The sequence below is a fragment of the Arabidopsis lyrata genome (assembly GCF_000004255.2).
Source record: "Arabidopsis lyrata subsp. lyrata unplaced genomic scaffold ARALYscaffold_8, whole genome shotgun sequence".
Taxonomy (NCBI): domain Eukaryota; kingdom Viridiplantae; phylum Streptophyta; class Magnoliopsida; order Brassicales; family Brassicaceae; genus Arabidopsis; species Arabidopsis lyrata.
In genome coordinates, this window is record NW_003302548.1 from 12178411 (window position 1) to 12202740 (window position 24330).

The window sequence follows — 24330 nt, forward strand, 5'->3', positions numbered from 1 at the left end:
GCGAAGATATATTATAACTTGGATGCTAAAAGAAAAGAAAACGATGCCAGTATTTATATACTTTTTTCGTGATATCTCCACCCAGAAATACATGCATATATATATCACAAACCGTGAATAAATGTTAACAAATATTATTAAAAACTTATTCGATTTTATCTCTATATAATAAGTTAAAGGTAGTTATCATTTTAGGGTTCTAAAAAAAAGGGAATTAACATTCGTATTTTTACGAAATAAGGAATACGACCTTATCGCTACAGATTATTAAATATTTTATAAACTAATATCCCGAAAGATGAAATCTAACTTTACGGTGTTATATAGATCTGTTTTTACATATGTGATTAGTTGACATTTTACAGAACCCTAAATGCATGGGCCAGAGCCCAATAACGAAATGATAATTTGCCATATCGTCGACGACATATCGAAAGTATTATAGAAAATATACAAAACCGGTTAAGGTAGTTACCATTTTATAGTTACTAAAAAGGGAAATCAGGATGTGCGTACAGAAATCAACATGTGAGCTAGTTTACTATAAGAACACGACCATATCACTACATATTAATGTACTTATTGTTGATAAATATCCGGTTTATTTGTGAAATTGATATCTCAGCATTATAATGTATAGATTTTATACATGTGAAAAATTAACATTTTACTGAATCTTACGTTCATGGGCCAAAGCCCAACTACGGAATAACAGTTTGTCAGTTGTCTAAACAATCCGAACGTATTTGGTGGCAAAATAAACCGAATAAAAAAAGGAAAAGTAATAAACCTCCCACCAAAAAAAAAACAAAGAGGAAAGTTATCTGATCGACATCCAACAAAGAGCAAGAACAAAATATAAAAGATAACAGTACGATTTCAAATCCTAAATCAGACAGAAGAAACCACATAGTTTCCTTCCAGTTCACAGTTCCATAGATTATTACAATTATATTAGCGCAAGTAATAGCACAGATGGATGACACGATGTTTCGATAAACATCTACCAATTACGCTGAATTGGTATCCCCCAGTCAATCTCATATTCACTCTCCGAACCAGCCTTTTTTTTTTTATAAAACTGGCTTGTGAATTTTGCACTACACACAACAGAACAGCAAGAAAGTCAGAGTCAAGAATGACGCTATAGTGATAAAGCCTAATTTTCATACAAGATTTCCATTATCCAAATCCGATCGTTTTTAGAAAATTGGAAACAACAAAGATAGAAATTAAAAACAACAAACATTTAAGTTAAACAGGAGATCCAAAGTTCATCCCCTTCAAGCACTTCTCCAGAACACATGAACTTCCTCTCAGGCTCTATACCGCGAAGAGCCTGTCGAAGCAGACGACCTACAACTGAAATAATAAATCAATTACCATACCTAAACAACTCCAAATGCTGAATTACCTAAAATTAACATCAAATTTCTTACTTTACTCGGAAATCAGCAACCTCAGGCATATCAGGATCAAGATCCAAACGACTGCATCTACCAACCGATTGGATAACCATATATCCTGAATTAACACGTTACATCGAGCTTATTAAATTATCAGAATTGTACAGCTTAAAACATTTTACGGGAGCTATACAGACAAACGGCCGTTATAAATAAACAAAACATAAATTAGATACAAACCGGAAACTTTATAGACTCCCCACCACCGCAAAACACAAACAACCCGCGAACTCCTAGTCCTTTTCCACTCATCGTGAAAATGCTCAGCAAGATCTCCGATAGCAACACACGGCAGTACATAATTGCTACAACAAACAAATGTAAACATTAGCCCCCCTATACACGTAGCAATGATACGAATATAGGTGGAATTAATAAGTCTCACTTTGCGTCCTTAATTTTGAAAGACGTCATCGCATAACCAGCGCTTCGTTTACTTGGGTCAGAGTATTTTATGTCTTCGATATCAACCACATATCCAATCAAATCTAGTGGTAAAAAGAGAGAAGAAAAATAAAAATTAAAAAGCAGAATACATGAACAAAATCAAACAATATTATATATACTTACTTATCAGGTAAGTTCTTATGAGTTTATCATCCAAAACGTCAAGGAAAGAGGATGGATATAGTGTATAGTGAAGATCGTCTTTGTCAGGTATCAGATTCAAAATTGTCGAAGGAAGAAAATTGATCCGATAAGCATGACGTGTAGTTCTCATATCCCCAGTTACCAAATCTAATTCAAAATGGTGAAGAGATATCCAGTCACCATCTTTGAACTCGGAATCATACTCAGTAATGAGTTCGGAATTGATTTTAGCCTCAATCATAGAACCCTATGATAAAAACAGAACGCCAAATGTATATAAGAACATAACATCAACATACGATAAACATCGATAATCTTAAACAAATGCTATTACCCTTTTATCACACAAAATCATGCGTAAAGCTCGATAACCGGCTTCAGATCTCTCACGCCATTTGTTAAGAACCTTAACTTGGATAGACCAACAAAGCTTAATCGGTTTTAAATCGTCGACATGCTCATCCATTTTTTTTTTAGTGACTGAGATTTTTTCCATATGCTGCAAATATGAACCAAAAAATTCCCAATTATATAAGGCAAGAATGTTTTTTTTTTTAAATACATATTTTCAAATTAAAACGCAAGCAAAATTACATTGTTTATTTATCGTTACAATGCATTGCATCGGAAAAACCACAAAAAACTGATAAAAACATTATCGAGATACGCATAGATTTTGACCATGCATAGAAATACAAGACCTATCGAGTACCATCAATCCAAACCAACAGGGCATCTTTTAGCCTGCAAAGAATCAGACAATAATTTCCCATTGACCAATTCCACCACTACGGGGCACTTTGTTTTGTTCGCTTGAATAATTTAGACCATAATATTCTCCCTTGTGTAATAATGTCGGAAATTGGAGATAATATAAAATAAGATATAGCAATATCCCATAGATTTGAAGATAAATATTTCATATCAAAGTAATGAGTAAAAAAATATGTCAATATATATTCCGTATAATCCGATCAAAACAAAAATATACTATTTTTTAAATTATGCGCGTTTCACGAATATTGCATCTTGTATATATTGTAGTTATCTAAAAGATAATATTCGGATGTAATTTTGAATGTCAAAATTTTTCCGAAGACACAACATAAAAACAATTAATTGGTATGTATATTTGACGCTCACTGGATATTTAGACAATAAGCATATATATATAAAATCGATTAAATAGTCAAGGAATAAGATGCAAACCGTGATATTTTAAAAAAACTCAACTGTCGAATAACAGATATTTTTGAATCAGAAAAAAAAAAAAAAAAAAAAACCAAACACCAACTAAGTATTATAAGAAATCAAGGGTTCAAAATAGTTTTCTCTCCACAGAAGCAAAAGCAAGACGCATCCTCGAAGCTTCATCACACGAAGGATTGAATAAAAGTTCTGTGCAGGTACACAGAGTAGTAGCCCTCATATCACCTAATATATCAATAGACAAATCATGACTAAACGAATAAAAACGTACACAATGTATTAGTGTTTAAATAAGTACCTCGAGAAAGCTCTAGTCTAGCAAATCGCATCATACACAGGATGGTATTATCAGCACAAGTCTTCAGACCAGAAAAAAATTTCGTGGCATACCCCTTCGGCAAGCGACAGCGAATACGAATACCCCTGGTATATTTAAAGCATTATAATCAACTACACAAAATTCCCTCACAGCCAAGATATATAAACCAAGTTTAGAACTCACCTAACATTCTCTAACTCCAAATATATCTGCTTCCACGTACTATTCATTCCCTCATCCTCGTCATAATTTCCAACACACATGAGACGACCAATCAAATCTACACAAAACAAACGACGACAATATCACGTTCACATGCAATATTTACTGAACATACCAAACAAAAGAGTTAAACTTACCAACACAAACACTTGGATCGACTAAACCAGCAAGAACATCTTCAAAACGTACAAACTTAAAATAGTCAACAGAAGCAGTAACCACAGTTCTCTTAAAAGAAGTCGATAGATTCCAAAGAATTTTATAGGCATGCCTAGTTGGCCTAACAGACCCAACAGCGTCGACCAAGCCAAAATCTTTTATAAATATCCACGTTCCTTCGACAAGTCTACTCGAATCATAAGCCAAACAATCCAAACCAATTGAAGCTTGTATCCTGTCACCCTAGAAACAACCGAATGAACGGTTAAAAAATCAAAACTCAGATAGAACATGTAGTAACGAATCAGAATCGTTTATAGATTTTGCATGCTTTTAATATATAGCCTCGAGGTACCTTTTCATCGGCTAGTATTAGCTCCAACGTGTCCAAACGTGAAGAGCAACGAAATCTTCTAATTATTATGAATCTTCCCATCATTCTTTCATTCATAGAAGGAATTAGATCAGATACACAGATGGAACTTCGGGGACGAGCCATCTGAAGGCAAGGAAACACTTTAGTATAACAGAACCAACCGCAAAACTATATATATAAAACAAAACGAATCCCCATCGTTAAATTTGGTAGATATTGTTCGGAAAGATACAATAAGATATGAACTTATCACAGCAAAGGAATATTAACATTTAACAATAGAATAAAATATTTTTTTATTAAACAAAATAGATATTTCCATTAACTTTTCTATAACATTGCCAAACGAAAAACAGAAAATTTACATCCACAATAGAACGACAGTATATTGGATCAAAATTTAAACTTACCTTAAGAATATTTTATATTTTTTGTAGTTGACAATCGGAAAGATACAATAAGATATAAACTTATCAAAATGAAGGCATGTTAACATATAACTATTTAATCAAAAAATACCATAAAGGAATATATATACATTCCGATCAACTAATTTTATAGATAATTGCCAAATGGAAAAATATAAAATTTATATTCACAATGGAAACCATATATATAAAGTTTAATATTATCTAAAATATTTTATATTTAAATGTTATCGATTTTATATTTTAAGGAGCCCTATATATAACACCACGTCGGCGTGACATCTAACCTAAACCTATAGCATATTTATATATATAACAAAACCTATACATCAAATCATAAGGCACCGAATCATGGGTGATAATCACGACGAAGATCAAGTGTTCAAGGCATGGTTGAATCTAAATAAAATCAACTCGATGGCTAGACAATTAACATTCAACGAAATACCAAATCATTTCACGTGGGATAGGACCAAAAAACAATTTAGGCCAAGGAAAAGAGGACCCCCCAGAGGAGGAGTAATGTATGTTTCGCGTAAGATTAACAACAATCGTCACTTGAAAAGGCTCGCAGGAATGTTAAGAGGACCTACATGTGACGAAGAAGTCAGGACTCACGGAGGTATTGTTTACCCAACATACGAAGAAGCTTGTCGGGCACATGGGATATTAGAAGAGTGAAGAAACAATTATTATTACGAATCTATGTATCTCTATATAAAGTTTATTATTATAATATATAAAACATTTTATATGAATTATGGACTTCTTTTTTGGTATTTGTTTATATGCGTAGAGTCCAGTCATACTTGCAAGAATTTAACGCGTCATGTCATGAAATAAGTTTATCCTCGCCATAGTATAGACACCGTGAAGCGTAATTTCTATCGACGCAACAATTTATACTATTTTGAGTTCGAAAGCAAATAGTAATTAGGGCTACTTTATAATGGTAATCTCTTTTTTTGAAAGATCAAAACAAAGTAAGCTTACATTTTAGATATATTCAACTTTTAACATATTTTAACGAAATCCGAATTAAAAAGGAATATATTACATATATCTCTATAATCATACCAAACTTATATTGAAAATAGATTTATAACAATAATATTGATCATAAATATCATATTATGGACGTCATTATATGGTTATAACTTTCATTTATCAAGTGTATTTACGTTTTAATACGTATACAGTAGTAGCATTATATTAATTACGATATGTATATATATCAATATTTTTAATGCATATACTTGTACGCATGCACATATATTTATCAATATCATGTATAATTTATGTCTGTCATGAGTGAACAAAAACGACGATAGATGAGGTTGACGTTCAAATATCTAACGATAGTACGATATAATCCCACATCGGGACGGTTGGCTAAAATAAATCACTTACGTTTAGATATAAAATGGCAACATAAAATATATAAATTGCGTCACTGGAATATTTAAAATCTTGGCATTTCTGCCTACAAAACTTGTATAAAAATAAAAAACCAAGTGAAAATTAAAACACATGCAAGTATAAATGCATAAAAAATAAAACCAGCACATTAGCTCCGTAACCAATACTATCAGCGGTTCTCACTTACGGGTAAAGAACCTCCGCATCACCAAAAACTCAGGACATTCATGATCGAAGAAGAATTGAGTGCACGTGCAAGCTGTAGTAGCAGTGACGTTGCCTATAAAATAAAATAACTCGAGTTTAACACAAACAGGGAAATCTATATAAATATTATTTGTAACAATGCAATGGTAGGACCTTCGATGACTTCCAATTTAGCGAATATGACGATGAGAATTTGGAAATCACCAATCCATTTCTTCCGTTCATTCATAAACGAATCAACAAAGACATCCGGCTATCGAAAAATTAAACGTACACCACTTAAGCACGAAAAAAGAAAATGAGTCACATCCGTTCCGTTTTAATATTATTATAAAGAATTTAATTCATACCTTCGGTCTTTCATCTGAAAAAAAAAAGCGATGGTTAACACGATTCGACTCCGATCGTCGAAAATCAAAAGTAACCAGAAGGCGCCCAATCAAATCTGTGCGTTTCAATATACAGAGGGTGATAAACAATCCAAATTAAAAATACTTTAAACGATGTAACGCACAACACTTACCAACACAGAAGCAAGGATTTAGGTGTCCTTCTTTGATATCACTAAACTTCGCGAAATGGAAATTATCACTTTGAGAGAAAGGCCTTATTAAATTGACCGAAGTGAGAGCGTTTGAACCAAGTCGAAATCTATGCGAAGACGGTCTAAACCTTCCGAGAGCCATTCGTACAACAAAGTCGGATAAAATTATGCAATTGCCTTCTATGAGGATAGATGAGAACCGTTGCGCGACGTCCCCACCAATTACAGCATGTATCTTTTGACCCTAATGAAACAAATAAAGGACTAATTAGTATACATACAGTATAAACGTTTTGATGATAGTATATAATTATGTACCTTTGGATCTTCCAGTACGAATTCCACGAACCTAGCGCCATACGCAGGACACACGAACCTCCTAATAATTCTCACCTTAACCCTCATAGTAACCATGCTGGGGCCTAAGTCAGCAAAATCAACACAAACATCCGGTTGGTCTACGTCACTTGTGATATCGTGTGAGGAATTTTGAGACATTTTACGACTAAAGAAACAGGGAGAATGCTATCTAATCGATCAAGAGGTGATCGTTTAGGGGACACGCGCACCTTTATTTATACCCAAATAAGGAGGTTAATAATTAATAAATAATGTCAGGGATATTCATTGGTCTCACGGTCTACGCAAATTAACATTATATTTAAAAAATGCCATAACAGTATCTTATAACGTTGGAATTTTACCTAATTAGATTCAAACGAATACAATAAATTCGATATAATATCCTTTTATGCTATCGGAATATATTGCTCACCATGGAAACGCTAGATAGCCACACGATATTGTCGCTGGACAAAACTGCTATTTTTACCATTATGTAAATCGTATAAAGTTAAGGTTTATCGAAACAGTTGATTTGTTACTATCACATTTTAAAAAAAGCAACTTATTTTTCCGCATAAATTGATATTGTTAATATCCCTAATCTTATATTTTCATCGGCCTAAACAATCTTATATTTTATTTTAAAAATCTCATAACAGTATCTTATAATATAGAAATCTTACTTTATTGTATTAATCAGAATATAATAGATTCGATATTCTATCTTTTTCTGTTATCAGAATATATTGCTTACTGTAGGAATGCTAGATTCCAAACCAATATCATCACTGGGCAATATTGCTGCTGTACTATAATGTCAATCGTATAAAGTTAAGGTTTATCGAAATCGTTGAGTTGTTACTATCCCATTTTTTAAAAAATGCGAATAGAAACAATACACCATACTCTGAATTACGCAAATCAAATAAGATTTCAAAACATCCTCCGGAGGAGCCGACTAAAGGAACAAAATATAATTCACTCACGTTCTCGACCTTACCAACAACATCTATAAAAAGAACAAAAGAAGGTAAGCAAATAAAAAGTAGGTGGTACACAATTACTAACCCAAAAAAAATATATATATATACAAATCTTACCACGAACACTATATAAATTTTGAATTAGTCATATATATTTGCATCTTCCAAATCCACTTTATTAGGACCACATGCGTGATAACGGGCCGAAAAGAGAGAGAGAGAGAGAAAGCAATTTACTAACTAACTTTATGATAAAGTATGACGATTAATTCGTTTGCATAAAAGAATACACCAACTACTAACATTAAGAACTTAAACCAAATCGTTCGAATAAAATGCCAAAGCCAGAATAAGAAATCATTAGTAATAAATGTGAAGCCAAAAGCATACAAAATCCATTTTGAAAACTAATCGTCCGCTTCCCTTCTATCGTAAAACACATCCCTCATTCTTGTAACTTCAACACATCGATAATTTAGCAAAATCCTGGTACATGTGTATACAGTGGTAGCTCTCCAGAAATCTAATAACCAAACAAAGAATAAACAAAAAAACAATAACGCATTAAATAAATTGAACACAAATAAATAATATATTTAAATCCAACACACGACAGAAAAATAAAAATGACATGCAGGAAATGTCAATCGAATTACCTCGAGTAACTTCTAGCCTCGCGAACCTCAATACACATATGATGATGTTATGAAGACAATTCCTCCATTCGTTAAAGAACGCATTCGAGTATTCATTTGGTAAACGACACTACAAACGCTCTCCCCTTGAGACCAGAGTGATATAAATATTTATATATTAATATATATAAATAAATATATCCACAACAAAACACACAATAACAGTAAAAAAAAATATTTAACAACAAAGAAACTCACTCTTCGTTTTCCAGTTCCAAAAATAGCTCGTTCCAATCAGAAGCAGGTGGGCCGGACTCTCTTCCATTACCAACCCTCACGACACGTCCAATTAGATCTACATATCAAATTGCACACGATAATATTAAAACGAAAAGCAAAACAATCTCCTACATCAACACATGATAAAATATTATTAATTACACTAAACACATTAACAATAAGAAAATTTGATATTACCAACACATAAAGTAGGGTCCAAAGAACCACTTTTGATATCCTCGAAAGCGACAAACGAAAAGAAATCAGCGGAACACAACGGTCGAATGTCCTTAATCGTTGTGCCTGAGTTCCATACAATCTTAAAACGATGGGGAACCGGTCTAAAAGCTCCTGTAACAGGAACCAAATCAAAATTAGTTATACTTATCCAATTGCCCTCAACAATTTTGGAAGTGCGCCGATCCTCATACTCCTTGTTTATTACAGCATGAATCTTTTGACCCTAAGACGAAAAAATGAAAAAAGGCATGTCAATCGATAAATAATAGATTACCAGAAAATTACGAAGAAACATTAGATTGGATACAGATCAAGACAAAGCCCAATATACATTAGTTTACCTTTTCATCCACCAATATTAGTTCCAACATCTCATACAAATAAAACTTTCTTAGTATTTTAACTTTAATCTTCCACTCATGAACAAAGGGATTCAAATCAGAAACACTAAAAAAACATTCTCTTTTACGAATCGAGTTCCTGATGGCATTAGAGAGAAGATGAGCCATAATAGAAACAAATTTTGCGGAATAAAGAAAAGTGCGAGAATATTATTTATTATACATATATATATATATATATCAAGTATAATATATATACGCGAGTATTTAGTTTAGGAAGATTCACAAATATAAAATATAGAAATTGAACAATATCAACATACTAAATAAAACAATTTACCTTTTTTTTATCAAAACAATTTACTTATGATTGGATAAATCTCCACTAAAACAGAATCTATCATAAATAAAATCTTCACTAAAACGGAAAACTATCAAATATTATCGAAAATAAATTCAACCTTTTATCTATATATATTTTTTAAAAATATATATATATATATATATATATATATATATATATATATATGTAATCTATCTATATATATGACCGTTTAAATCTAGCGACCATGGTTGAAACTAATTACAAAACATACCATCATTCATAAAAACAGAAGATTATCATATGTCAATACGATAATATATCAATACCGCATAAAGGAGAATATTATTCTAAGTTCATATTCATACAAACCAAGATGATCGGAGTACAAAACCAAAAACAAACAGTTAACATTTCCGATATTCACAAAAGAGTCACACGGGCAACGTCCAGACGAATCACACTACACATCCACCGTTAATGTCCTAGTTCGAATCACTTGTCTCACCAACACATTAAGACCTAAGACAAAGCAGCCAAACAAAAAATCAGATATAAAAACAAAAAAAAAAAATAATAATAATAATGAATATAGGAAATGACTACCGACATAATGCAAAATTCATCAGCCTCAGGAACATCAGGATATGGCAAAACCTTAGAAATCAGCCCCTGGTTAACAATCCTAACATTCTTTGGTCCATCGAAATATCTGTCTACCTTCCACAGACGCATAATACAGACCAAAGGCTTCGAAACACACAAGTCATAGTGCTTTCGGAACTCCATCGCTGAGCGTCCCGACACCAAACCATCGATAGCATTCCCGCTTTATATTTATTCAAGAAAACACAAACAAAACAACAAAAATAAAAATGATATAATTAACATTTAACACCAAACAGGACAATACCCAGACAAAATTCACAAAGGAGGAAAATATCTATTTACTAACCAAGGCCCACGAATCCGAAAGCTCAGTCTGAAGCCAGTGAGATCTGATGGATTTGTCCCGACATTCACCAATTCACCAACATCAGACAAAACCCCGATCAAATCTAGTTAAGAAACAGACACAACTATAATTCAGACAGGTATTTCCAAACACAACAAACAAAATGAGCATTATATATAACTTACCAATCAAGACACTCTCGTCAACCGTTCCGTCAATTATCGAACTGAACGGAGTAAAGGAGTCACGGGGTTCAGTCGATGGTGGATCGGCGGGAAGAACGACAGTCGTTCCAAAGACAGACATTCTGAAATGATGATTGGTAAGCCTGACCCTATCAGAGTTCTCAAGAACACGAAACTCCGTAAAAGAAAACCATCGATCTTCCTTCAAAAACTCAGCATAATGTTTCGCATATTCACTATTAATCCAACAATCGATCTTAAAACCCTAGACACACGACATAGTCTGTTTAGTAACTAACACGAATTAGCATTTTAAAATCAAAGCTATACAGAACAAAACCAAAGTACCTTATCATCCACCAGAACCAAACGGAGAGCATTCCGAGGATTTATGCAAACAGTAATCATGCGCAGAACCTTCACTCGTATGTGCCAACCCGTAATACAAGGGCGCAAAATCGAAACATCATGGAAGTAAGCCATGGTGAAGGAAACAACTAAAATTGATAACTGGTTATAGATACTTCAATAAGAAATCTCGATAATCCGAAAAGACGAAGCAAGAAACCGAAGAGTTTTTTTTTCTCTGTTTTTTTTTTTAGAAGTAGCAGCGTGAATTAATGAGTGGAATTGGAAGTATATTACAACTAATATAGAAATCAATCTAACGTAACATCGATTACTGAATAATCAATAATTAAATAAAAATGTTTTTATCCGTTCAGAAGATTTGATGATTGGAAACAGCAAATATCCATATTTCGGCTGTGCAATTATTACAAACCATGCAAGATATGACAACACAAGTCATACATCAAAAATCTGACATAATCTCTACCACAAGCTAATCTACAATATAAAATAATTAGAAAATCTATAAAGTAGTTTAGATAACCTCAACGAATCTAAAGATAAAGACATATTCAAAACTCGAACACAAAAGATAATTGTTACAAAGCCCAAATAAATATCTCAACATGACATAATAACATAACACAAGAAGAAGAGATTTTTACAAAAAGAAATTAAACCAACAGAAGAGGGTATCCATGTTTATGCACACTACGGAAATAGGGATACAATTCTTGATTTACACCAAGATCATTAAAAATTGTGATCAACAACTTCACCGGCGTCATCACAATCCTCACCTTCTTCAATAGCCCATGTTACCCTAGCTATGAAAACAGACCTGAGAATTAAATTTATTAAATTAAACAAAATAATAAATTTGAATCCATAACAAAATCAAACTACATATATAAACACTAAAAAATCACAATAATCATTTACATCATCCTCAAGTCCTTGATCTCCGGTAATGTTGGCTCAAGATATATCTTAGAACAACCAATTCTGGTGGAGATAGAAGGTTCACCTATAGCCACATCAACACAATTTGAATAAGCCCTTTATATATATTATCTATAATAGATTCGACATCAATACACCAAATGCATACCCATGAACTCATCGACTTTCCAGAAACGCAACACACAGAAAACAGGTTGATAACGGAATGAAGCCTGGTAGCCTCGGCTTGTCCACACATTCATAAAATCAGCAGCATAATGACCAAGCGCAAAACATGGCAGCTCCCTACCTCTGTTTTATTAATCACCGTTTCAAAAACACCTAAGATCAGTGACAGTCTTTAAATAAACTCTACATAATCACAAAAAAAAACCAAGAATAACCATGGACTAAATATAGCACCAAAACAAAATCAAATTCATAGACTTACTTCTGATCCATGAGACGGAAATATAGATAATTGCATGCAGTACTTGCATCATACTCTCCGGGAACATAAGTCATCCTTTTAATTGCGGACACATAGACCACAACTCCACATAAATCTAGCAAACTCACAAAAAGAACACATATCACTACAAATCATACCAATAGAGACATAAGAGGTTACTAACAACACAGAACATATAACAAATAAAAAACTAAAGATACTTCAAACAATAATAGAAACCAAAAATGAGATTAGCTAATTAAAAGAATGTGACACACCAAAGGGCGATTTGCCTCCAAAAGCCTCCTCTTAATGACAGAATATTTTGCAAACTCAAAAAAATTGAGCGAGTATAGATTATAAATCAATGTCATCTTTGTATCACTGTGGAACTTGATATGGAAAGGGTGAAGTGTGTTCGGGGTCCTCCGGATCGGAACAGAAGCAACAAAGTCAGAAATAGTATACCACGCATCTTCCCTTAACTCCCTCATATCAACGTTATGGAAAGGACCACAACCGATTGTACCCTCAATTTTTGTCCCCTAGGTACATACAAAACAACAAAAATCAAATATTTCTTAACACAACTAAACAACAAATCACAAACCAAAGATAAATAATCCTTAAAGATTTATAATAAAATAAGCAAAACTATAAAAATAATCTAGTAGATCCACCCAAAATCAACAAACTAACCGATCAAAAGAAAAAACGACAAAGACACACGCACCTGCTCGTCGGCAAGAAGCATTTCTGTTTTCCACCTAAATCCGTAGATGCGAACCCTCCAAAGACTCAGAATCTTCACCCGAACGTACTTAACCGTCCTACCTCGAGCAAGATTAGAAAGGTAGATTTGCTCGGACATCTTTGAACGAAACCACCGCCCAAGACCCTCAGTTTTCTTTTAGGAATCAGAGAGAGATAGAAAATCTCGAAATAAATGAACCAATTGTTTACAGTGCACATACACGGTGGAAATTGAACTAAGCAGTCATAGCCACAAATTTTTAAATTTAAAAAATATCTTTTTCCTAATAACTATTTAAAACATAAGAATAGCAACAAAATAATATTAATAACTATGTGAATCTCTAGATTATACACAAAACAAAACTCACACCATATTAAGATAGATAACGCCAATAAGAATAATTCGAACCATCGCTAATATGATATAATGAGTTAGATCGACATAAATTTTTAAAACAGAATATTAATCATTAACTAAATAAAATATATAGAAGCCAAAATAAATAGCAACAAATTCAAATAAAATAATTACTCATCATCAGAGTCTTCAAATATAGGCCCCGATCCAAAATTTGGTACGGTTTGATCAATACCAAACACCAAAGGGTATGATCCGTATTTATCAACAGATACATCACTACCCTTAGCAATATAACTAAACAACAAATAGATACTGCTGTAACTCCTAGCTTTGCTACCAATCTCAGTCCTCTACATCAAAAAAAAAAAAAAAAAAAAAAACCAAAAATAAGTCGACAATAGAAAACAAACAAATAATTTAGAAAACACGAAGACATCTATAATAATAGGACATAGGATCTAACAAATACGTAAACTACACACAACATACCTCTTTCAAAATATTCGGTCGTAATGAATACTTCAGCCCACTCAAAACCTTTACAAACAAATGAAACAATTAAAATCATACCTTATAGAATGGTAAGATATTCTGATGTCTATATATACAAGTCATGACACATAAGACAATAAGAGAATAAACATACATGCTTACAAAAGCCCACGCGATCTGTAAAACACGACGGAGCAACAAATCTTCTACGCCAATTCCGTGTGGTCTAAAACATCAGAGAAACAAATATATAAATTAAACATAAAACGATTATTACGTTACATAATAAATACACAATATTCGACAAAATACCTTATTAAAATAAAACATATCATTCGTGCATCTTCGGGAGAAGGAAACATCAGCGGTTACCTAAGCCAACGGTACGAAATAAGAATAACCCGTAACATTTGATTATCGCGAAATATATATACAAAAAACAAAAGCCAAATCATCATTTAAAGGTTAGAAAATTAATATCAAACTAAAACCGATCCACAATAACCAACATATTAGATACAAATAAGAGAAATACCTGTTTCCAATAAACCGACACAAACCGAGATATGAGTTCATCGAGTACCTTCAAAATCACGGTAAGATGAAAATCAAACAATAACATGTCAAACCTTGCACATAAACTCAAAACTATTTGACAATTTAATTATAAATCAATACTAAAAAATAAAACGCAATAAAATCGCATATAAAAGTATATACGATAACAGGAAAAAAAACATAAATGTATATGGGTAAATAAATATCAAAATATACAAATTAAAACTATAGAAGTACCTCCCCAAACCTCGCTCTTTGCTCGTCAACACCACCTTCGTCAGAGAGCTTTGTCGATGGAACCTCCCACGTTATACAAAACTGAAACACACACCAAAAACACCAAATTAGCAAAACAATAAATCATCGAATAATGCAAAAAAATAAAACAAACAACACAAACAATATGCACACGACCTTTAAAGGTCCATGAAAACAATATTTGCATGACAAACAACTCGATTCATCAGAATCGTAGTAGCTATATAAAAAAACCATAACGGTGAAAACTATCTAATGGCCACAGAAAAATAATACCTAATCCTCTGGCCGATCAACAATATATATAGCTTTAAGATTAGGGCAAACATCAATCATTATCTTAAGAAATTTAACTTTTTAATTAGAAACAAAATCAGAAAACTAACAAAAACGAATTTTAACTGCTAAGTTATAGAATTATCCAAAAAATTAACAAATAAATTTAAGCTAAGATTCCATAATCATTAAAGTCGAGATATTATGACCTCCATATCCCCAACGATCATACTATAAAATAAAAAAAATTAAGGGTGATTAAGACTAATCATCACAAAACACGATTAGACTTATATACCCTTAACAACTAAGAACAAAAATTTTCGAATTGAGGGTGTTTAGGACATTATTATAGAGATCAACACACGATTAGACTTATATACCCCTAATTACGAAGAAGGAGAAATTTCGAGAAGAACAATTCATTAAGGGTGTTTAGGACAAATCATTCTAACTTTTAACCACATGCCTCCAATGCCCTAACTTTCAATATGGTGCGTTTCTACTTCTCAAATAATTATTGTAGAGATGATAAATAGAAAAATTAGTTATGATTAATTTTTATTAAAATAAATTACTTATTAAAGCCACGCCATTATTTATAACGAAAAACAAATAGTATTATTGATGAAATCAATTTTTTTTCCTGAATTTCTATGGATAGCGAACACAAATGTCAGTGTGAAGGTTTATAGTAACATAATTGTCATTTTGATGGTTTACTGTGTCAGTTCAATATATTGAAGGTTTAAAATGTAAGTGGTTGCCACTTTGAAGGTTTTTAATGTGATTTTTCGATTAAAAGAGTGTAACGTCTTAGGCTCGAACTCTATAAAAAGGAAACAAAATATATTGTAAGGAAGACGGAAAAGCTTTTGTACTAAACTCTATTACGCAATAAAACCGCTTTCTCTTTCGTTTCTTTTCGCTTAAGCAATCGACATAATTAATTTCTCGGGAATGAGAACCCTAATTCCTCAATAAATAATTGAGTGAAGATTCCAACATCCACAAATGGTCGAGTCATTACATGCTAAATAAAGGAGTAATACTTTGTGGCGGCCGCTTGTCGCGGTTATGGATGATATAGTGTAACATGAAATAGAAACTTTATTAAATTATAGAAAAACCAGGTCTGAACCCGGATGGTAACAATGGGGTATTTTTAAAAATTGACAACATATAGTAGTATTTAAAAAAAAACTATGTTTTGTGGGGATTTTTTGAAAATCTCTTGAGAGTTTTACTTACAGAAAATAGAGAGAGCTTGATCGAGAGGATAATTTTTAAAACCACAAGCTAAAAAAAAGTCGAGAGCAGGTTGCTTCATCTTAGGGTACTTCATAAACAAACACATACATGGGGACTTATTCCCTATTTCTAATCCCATGAAATTATAACAACAATCCTGACCGACTCCTTTCCTAAATTTTTCTCTGCATGTGTAAAACTCATGTTCGCAACTACTCAAACGGACAGCTTTGATGGGAGCCGGGAATGATGTCAAGAGTATTATGACCAATGCAATGGACATCAATGGAATGATCTTCATGTCTGATATATTAATCTACTAGCTGATGGAAAAATATAACTCAATCGGAAACAATTTAGTTTTGCTAAAATGTTGTATGCTTCTTCTTATTTATTTTTGGTTTAGGTCCTTAAATAGGTAATTTAGAATCAACGGTTCATACAACATATTTAGATATTTAAGGTGGGAATCGAATGATGATTCTATTTTTATCTACGAGGCAATTAAAATCAAACAATTGACTTGTTTTATACGGTTGTGACTTGTGAGGCTAGTTTTAGGTGATAGATTTTTGAAAGGGTAAAAAAAAACAGAGGTTATTATTTTGCTTTTTCGTAAATCTCCAAAATATTAACATAAAATTACCCAGTTTGACACAAATTTTGAAGATAATTGCTAGATTAACACCCAATATTTGTGGCTAACTAGAATAACACAAATTTTGTGTAAAAAGACCAAAAACCCATTTTGTTTTTATTTCTACCAAAAAAAAAATCTATAAAAATTAAATTAAAATTAAATAAATAAAAAAATCTTCTTTGTACCCTAATATCTCGAGTTATTCATTTTTATTAATATCCCATCATCTCGAGTTATTCATCTTTGTACCACTTCTCCGTCGTCCCGTCATCTCCGGCGACTCACCGGAACCCTAATCTTCGTTTGCCACTGACGCTAGAGTCTCCGTGGGTCTGCTTTGCGAGTGCTTCTTCCTCTAATCCTTTGTCGATTTTGAGATTAAACCCTAGCCGTATCTCCTTCAATCCTCCGCTCAGAAATCTCCGGTGGTGACTGCTCTGCTTCTCCGGCCACATAAACGGCGTTGAGGCTTCTCTGTTTGTCACCGCAGCTTGGAGGAGAGGACCCAGATACGGACGATTGCTTCTCTCACGGCTTCGAGGGTCCCACATCTTTTTTGTTCGTCACCCCGACTTCGAGGGGAGCTGCCAAATACGCCGTAGAACACCATCTCTACGATCCGCCGTTGTTGAGGTTCGTTTTTTCTTGGTGAAGCTTTGAGTTCTCGGTTCCAATTTTATTTCAATTTTCAATTGAATTGCCACAAATTTTGTTTGTTTCAGATCGTCCTCCTCAATTGCATCTCTGGTCGCATTCACCGGTTTCTTCATTCTGTTGGTAAGGAATGATTCCAAAATCATCGTTTTTTATAAGGAAAATTATTCAAGAAATTTCTATTTCACTGTTCAATTTTCAATATTGATTGACAAGTTTTTTTTTTTTTGTTGCAGATCTTCCTCTTCAGTAACATCTGCAATCGAATTCATAAAATACTTCTTTATTCCGGTATGTGCTTGATATGAATTTGGATTTTTTTTGCTACAGATTTATGGTTCTTTAGTAAGATAGTCGCAGATTTTTTTTTGTCTCGGCTTTTGTCCTGCCAATTGCGATTTTATTCAGATGAAAATTGATCGTAGTTGCCACAGTTTTTCCTATTTTAGAGAGTAAGTGACAGACTTTTGGATAAAGTCATTAGTTTCTAACATGTTTTGGTTTTGATGGTATTTAAATTGAACCTTTTGTACTTCTTATATGGTGATTCAAGATCTAGTTAATGTTGTGGCATGATTTTGAAGCTGATTATGTTGATCCTCTTATATGCTATTAGTTTATTAGCTAAATCTATTGATCTTGATATGAAAACTGATCGTTACAGCCACTGTTATTGTGATCCAAGGTTAGAGATTTAATGACACCTTTTTTGGATAAATTCATTTGATATAAATTTGTTTTGCATCAGATTTGTTTTAAATTGTTTATTAGTTGATTGTATGAATCCTCTTATATGCTGATTTATTATTTTGATAATCTTCAGGAATGGCGTCTTCGTGTAATGTCTTCAAATATCCTCCTCGTCTATATGCAGAAGGAAAATCACCTTTGCAACATAGAAGCATGAACCACAATTGTTATCTGTCCAAGATTGGTCAAATCAGAGAAGGATTAGGTATTGATGTGTGGGATGAATTGGAGAAGTCATCACTAGGTGTGTTTATCAAGCTAGCTGAACTAGAGTACACATGGGCTGCCAAAAAAGTACATCTATTCCTCACAAATCAGTTGAAAGTGGATAACTTTCATGAGATATGGTCTATGATTGATGGTAGACCAGTCCGGTTCTCTTTAAATGAGTTTGCTGCTATAACAGGACTGAATTACGATCCATTTGACCCGTCTGAAAAGTTTGAAGCTGATCACCGTGAGCTATGGGAGGCAATGAAAGTACCAATCTCAGAAGGTCCAAAGTTCAATGAGTTGCGAACTGTGATGGATCTTAGCAAAGCATGGGACTTAAAGGAGAGGATGATGGTGGGTAGGTTGTGTTTATTATCAGTGGCAATACATGGAGTGCACCATGGATCTAGATTTCCTTTGTCTAGTGCTATAAGAGTTCTTGATCCAGTGAGTTTTGAGAAATATCCGTGGGGACGAGTGGCTTTTGAATGTCTACTTAAATCGGTTAAGACAGTTGACTTTAATAAAGAGGGTTTTGTTATTAAAGGATGCGTTCACGCTTTGCTTATGTGGGTGTATGAGAGTTTCCCTGGATTAGGAGAGGGTTATGGGTTGAGAAGGCCTATCTTGACTGGTATTCCACTTCTTGATTGGCAGTCAACTCGGAAGGATATCGACCTAACAGAATTCATTAAAAACGAGAAAACTTTGCATGGGCAGGTTAGTTCTTGATCTTTTAAATGTTGTTTCTTTATGTGTCAAAGCAGTAACTTCTTTATGTGTCTTTTTCATGTACTTTCTCTGCAATGTGAAATTTAGAATCTGACTTTATTGAAGTGTTATGACTGTTTTACACAAACTTAAGGTGCAGTCTTTTTTTTTTTTTTTAGTGTCATGACAACACCAACCTATTAATTTAAGCTGCAGTTTTTATTTAACATTTTGTATGTTGTATATAGGTGCGTGTAAGACACATGATTTCTGTAACTGAAGAAAACATGTACCCTCAATGGAGTAATGCAGAGGATGATAAGGATCCAGCACTAGACAACTTGATAAAAGACACCATCCATAATCGATTGGCTTTAGATGCTTGGAAAGGTGTGCCAGCTTTTGGTGTGTCTAAGAAGAAACGGAAAGTAAAAGCTACTGTTGATGAAGAAGGTAGTATCACACGGAAGGGGAAAAGATCAAAAAGGCTGAATTTTCTGGCGAAGAAAGAGTCAAAACTCTAAAAGAAGACGAGTAGATAGTCTCAGAAGATATACAGGTTATGTTTTCATGCCTACTCCTGATTCGTTGTGTTTTATAGTAATGTACTTATTGTGCTTCAACTTTTTAAAAAAAAAATCTGAATATCTTACTGATTGTAGGTTGATAAGGATGACAAGAAAGGCTTCTCTGATATTTTATTGATGATGGAAAAAATGAATGGGAGTATTGTAGACATGGGTAAGAATCTGAGTAGTAGGATTGATGACTTGGAGAATACCTTTGACTCACGGATTGTAGCAGTCGAGACTGATTTGAAGGAACTGAAACAAGCAAAACCAGCTTCAATACCTACTGCCCAAGTCGCCAATTCCATCAACAATGAAGATGAAGGTGCATCGAGTAAATCTCCTGCAAGTTATAGTTTGGTGAGTTTTAAAGTTGTTGATCTTATTAAGCAAAATGGTGAATGAAAATACTGTTTTGATAACGTTTATTATTTTTTGCAGTCTTGGAAAGTAGAGGAGAAGCCATCTTCAGTGGAAGGTTTGCCTGTTCAAAGAGTGGTGAAGAAAACTTATACTGTTCAGAAGAAAGTAAAGAAAGAAGGTGAAACATCTGGAGATCTTCTCTTAATTGAAAAGAAAGATGGTTCAAAGGCTGAGAGGAAAAAGTCTGAAAAGGCTCCGCTGAAAGAAGAAGCTACAGAGGCTGGCAAGATAGGAGTCTCAAAGCCTCTGGTGAAAGCTGCAGTGAAAGAAAAAGCTGCTAAGAACCAGGGTTTGAAGGCTGTGGTGAAGAAAGAGGCTGTTAAGAAAGACGGTTCTAAGGCTGGTAATAAGATGAAGAAGAAATCTACTACCCAAGAAGACGATGTTGTAGATATCACTGACAAAGTTGAAGAAGAAGCTCTGAAAATGGTTTCAAGTTCTGAAGACACATACTCGGATCCTGGACTGCAGAAAGCTAATAAGGAACTTGATGCAACATTGACAGCAATGGTAGAGAAGTTAAAGGATCTAGATGAGGGTGTTAATGTGGGAAAAAGAGTGCCACAGTTGGCTGGTTCTCAAAAGTACCCGTTTCTTGGTAACTCTACAGTGAAGCGCATCATTACGGATGGAGAACCTTCTTCCTCGATACCTGATCACATGATGCATGTTTCTGACGAGAAAATTCATCAATTGTATGATTTCCTAGAGACAGATGACGAGTAAGACTTGACAATTAATTTATCTTCAAATATCATAATGTAACTTTGTCATTGTAATCACTCTTATGTTTTGATTTTCAGGGAAGACTTTCTTAACACTACTAATGGAGATATGACTCTGTTCAAAAAAAGATTGTTATTAGTGAAACATATATACATGTAGCATCAAATGTTTGAGGAGGAGTAAGTAATACCTGTAGAATTTTCTCTACCCCACGTGTTAGAGATGTTGTCATTTTTAATGCATCTTTCCTTCGATCTGCAAACCATCTAGTCATCATGGATCTAATGGTTTCTAACAGTTCAACAATAGGATAACTCCTAGCGTGTGACATCACCTTATTCATTGATTCTGCAATGTTGCTTGTAAGCAAATTGTACCTATCACCAGGAAAATATACACGTGTCCATAGTCGCACATCAGCTCTCTCAAGGTAATCATGAAGAAGCGGATTCAACGCTTCAATCTGATTAAATATTGTCTGAAAATCGACTTGTCTGAATGCATTCGCCGCTTTCTTAACCAGACAAAATGCTTCCCGGTCTTTAAAACGAACCAATACATTCTTGTAAAAATGGTATGTACATATTCCCCGGCTAGACTTTGGATAAACCGCAGCGATTGCTTTTCCTATTGATTTGTGCCTGTCCGAAATAATTGCAAGGCTCTCGTCATCTGGAATAACACACTTGAGTTGCTTGAAAACCAGTCCCATGATTCATCATTTTCTGTATCAACCACGGCAAAAACTATAGGAAAAATCTGAAAATTACCATCTTGCGCAGTTGCCGTCAGAAGTGTCCCTTTGTATTTCTCCTGTAAAAATGTCCCGTCAACGACAACAACTTTCCTCATGAAAGGAAATCCATTCATGCTTGCTCCAAAGGCTAGAAACAAGTACTTAAATTGATTGGTCTCGTCAACATCAAGGCACGTATAAGTACCAGGATTTGCCCTCCTTAGCATGTACAAGTAAGTATGTAGCTGCTCGTAACCACTCTCAGGACTACCCCTAACCAATTCGCGAGCATGCCTTAGCGTCCGATAAGCTTTCCAATAATCCATCTATCCAAAACAAAATATTATTTGTTTAGGTGAATCAAATTGAATATGTAATAAAAATTTAAAAATAGCTACCACTATTTTACCTTGATCTGAAAGCGTTTATTCAACGCTTCAGCAACATGCATTGGCAATACTGTGGGCCCAACTCCACCAACAAAATCCTTGTACAACGAAGCAAGAATATCATGAGTTGCTTGTCGGGCACGTGAAGAACGCTCTGTCACTGAACATGTATGTTGTGAAATAAACACACGGACGTGAAACTTTGGGTAATCCTTTGATGTTGTAGCTCTCACCCTCCACGTACAGCCTTTTACCCAGCACTTGACAATCAGCAAAAATGGTGTCGACTTATCAACATAAAAATCAAACTTTTGTACCACAGTTAGTATCTTCAATCGCGTCTCCAAATGTTCTTTCGTTTCATAAGATTGACCAATAGCCAAATTGACACAAGACAAGTCTAATTTCAAGAAATTAGCATCTTCCTTTTGTTCTTCAATAAAAATCTCTGAACTCCTTTTCTTCAATGGTAACAATTCGTTGGGTTTTTCTTCTTCTTCTGGAGGAATCCCATACAAGGTAAAATTTTCATCATCGGAGTCTGTACCATCAGAATCGTCACAGTAATCGAATCTCGTTTCTTCATCGTCAATGTCTTCGTCTTCTTTACTATCAACATATTGATCACTCAATGCCTTCTTAAAATCGTCATCTTCATTGACGAAATCGTTCATGGTTCTTGCTCGTTTTTTGTAATTTTGTTTTGATTCAACCAATACTTTCTTCTTCACTTCAACGCAAAGTCTAACTGTTTCCCTCTTCAGTTGACCCAAAAAATTGTGTAATTGTCGACAATTACCAATAATAACCGGAGGTGTATCACCAGGTAAGTTCTACAACAACACCTTCGAAAGCTTGTAGCTCAACACGACATCATATTCTCTGTGATCCAGCCTGTAATCTTTATACACCATTTGAATGCAATCAGCATAACTGGTTTGACGGTTACCTTCTACAATACGACAACCCCTATCATTATCAACAACAAATAACCATTGATTTTTTTCATAGATCCAACTACCACATACGACAATCATCTGATCCATATCCAATCCATCGCCTTTGCTGTGTGACATTGTTTTTCTCTAAACCCAGACACGAGAAGAAGAACCCAAAATTGAGAGAAAAAACTAAAAAAAAATACGTAATTTGCTTAACCCCAATAGGAAAAATATGATGAAATCGAAAGAAACCCCAAAAAGATAAAACCTAACAGCTCCACGTTGGAGAAAAGAAAACAATGGAGGCCACGCTTTTTCACAAAAACCCTAGATGTCGACATTTAATGTTTTATTGGTAAATATGGTAACTGGTCTAATAAGTCTGTCATTACAATTAAAAAAAAAAAACTGTCACCACTATAAATATTATTATAGGAAAAAAATCTGCCAGAAATTAAAAAAAAAAACTGTCATGAAAGGGTTTCATAATTACAAATATGTCGCAACATACAAACATTATAAGGTCATTCTAGCAATTCTTTCATTAATTTAACAAATCTGCCATCAAACGACAGATTTGTGGTAATATAATTTAATCTGTCATAACATAAAACAAGTCTGTCATAACACAAAAGATTATATTTTGAAAACAAATCT

General features: G+C 33.7%; 5 protein-coding genes across 5 annotated transcripts; 2 read left to right on the forward strand and 3 right to left on the reverse strand.

Annotated features, from left to right (window-relative positions):
• Positions 1-1316: 1316 nt before the first annotated feature.
• On the reverse strand, positions 1317-2523 carry LOC9301749. The gene is made up of 6 exons (XM_021015746.1): positions 2392-2523; positions 2037-2304; positions 1852-1954; positions 1647-1771; positions 1440-1524; positions 1317-1362 (listed from the first exon to the last, which is right to left on the reverse strand). The coding sequence occupies exons 1-6, from the start codon at positions 2521-2523 to the stop codon at positions 1317-1319; spliced, it is 759 nt and encodes a 252-aa protein (XP_020871405.1).
• An 852-nt stretch (positions 2524-3375) lies between these two features.
• Positions 3376-4465, reverse strand: LOC9301750. The gene is made up of 5 exons (XM_002865630.1): positions 4322-4465; positions 3945-4209; positions 3769-3865; positions 3565-3689; positions 3376-3491 (listed from the first exon to the last, which is right to left on the reverse strand). Exons 1-5 carry the CDS (start codon positions 4463-4465, stop codon positions 3376-3378), a joined length of 747 nt encoding a protein of 248 aa, XP_002865676.1.
• Positions 4466-11952: 7487 nt separating this feature from the next.
• On the reverse strand, positions 11953-13042 carry LOC9301753. The gene is made up of 4 exons (XM_021016023.1): positions 12970-13042; positions 12688-12830; positions 12519-12603; positions 11953-12417 (listed from the first exon to the last, which is right to left on the reverse strand). Exons 1-4 carry the CDS (start codon positions 12978-12980, stop codon positions 12330-12332), a joined length of 327 nt encoding a protein of 108 aa, XP_020871682.1. The 5' UTR covers positions 12981-13042; the 3' UTR covers positions 11953-12329.
• A 6005-nt stretch (positions 13043-19047) lies between these two features.
• On the forward strand, positions 19048-20413 carry LOC110225773. The gene is made up of 2 exons (XM_021015747.1): positions 19048-19898; positions 20138-20413. Exons 1-2 carry the CDS (start codon positions 19119-19121, stop codon positions 20411-20413), a joined length of 1056 nt encoding a protein of 351 aa, XP_020871406.1. The 5' UTR covers positions 19048-19118.
• A 42-nt stretch (positions 20414-20455) lies between these two features.
• Positions 20456-21622, forward strand: LOC9301754. Its single transcript, XM_002863877.2, has 2 exons — positions 20456-20818; positions 20900-21622. The coding sequence occupies exons 1-2, from the start codon at positions 20594-20596 to the stop codon at positions 21605-21607; spliced, it is 933 nt and encodes a 310-aa protein (XP_002863923.2). The 5' UTR covers positions 20456-20593; the 3' UTR covers positions 21608-21622.
• Positions 21623-24330: the final 2708 nt, after the last annotated feature.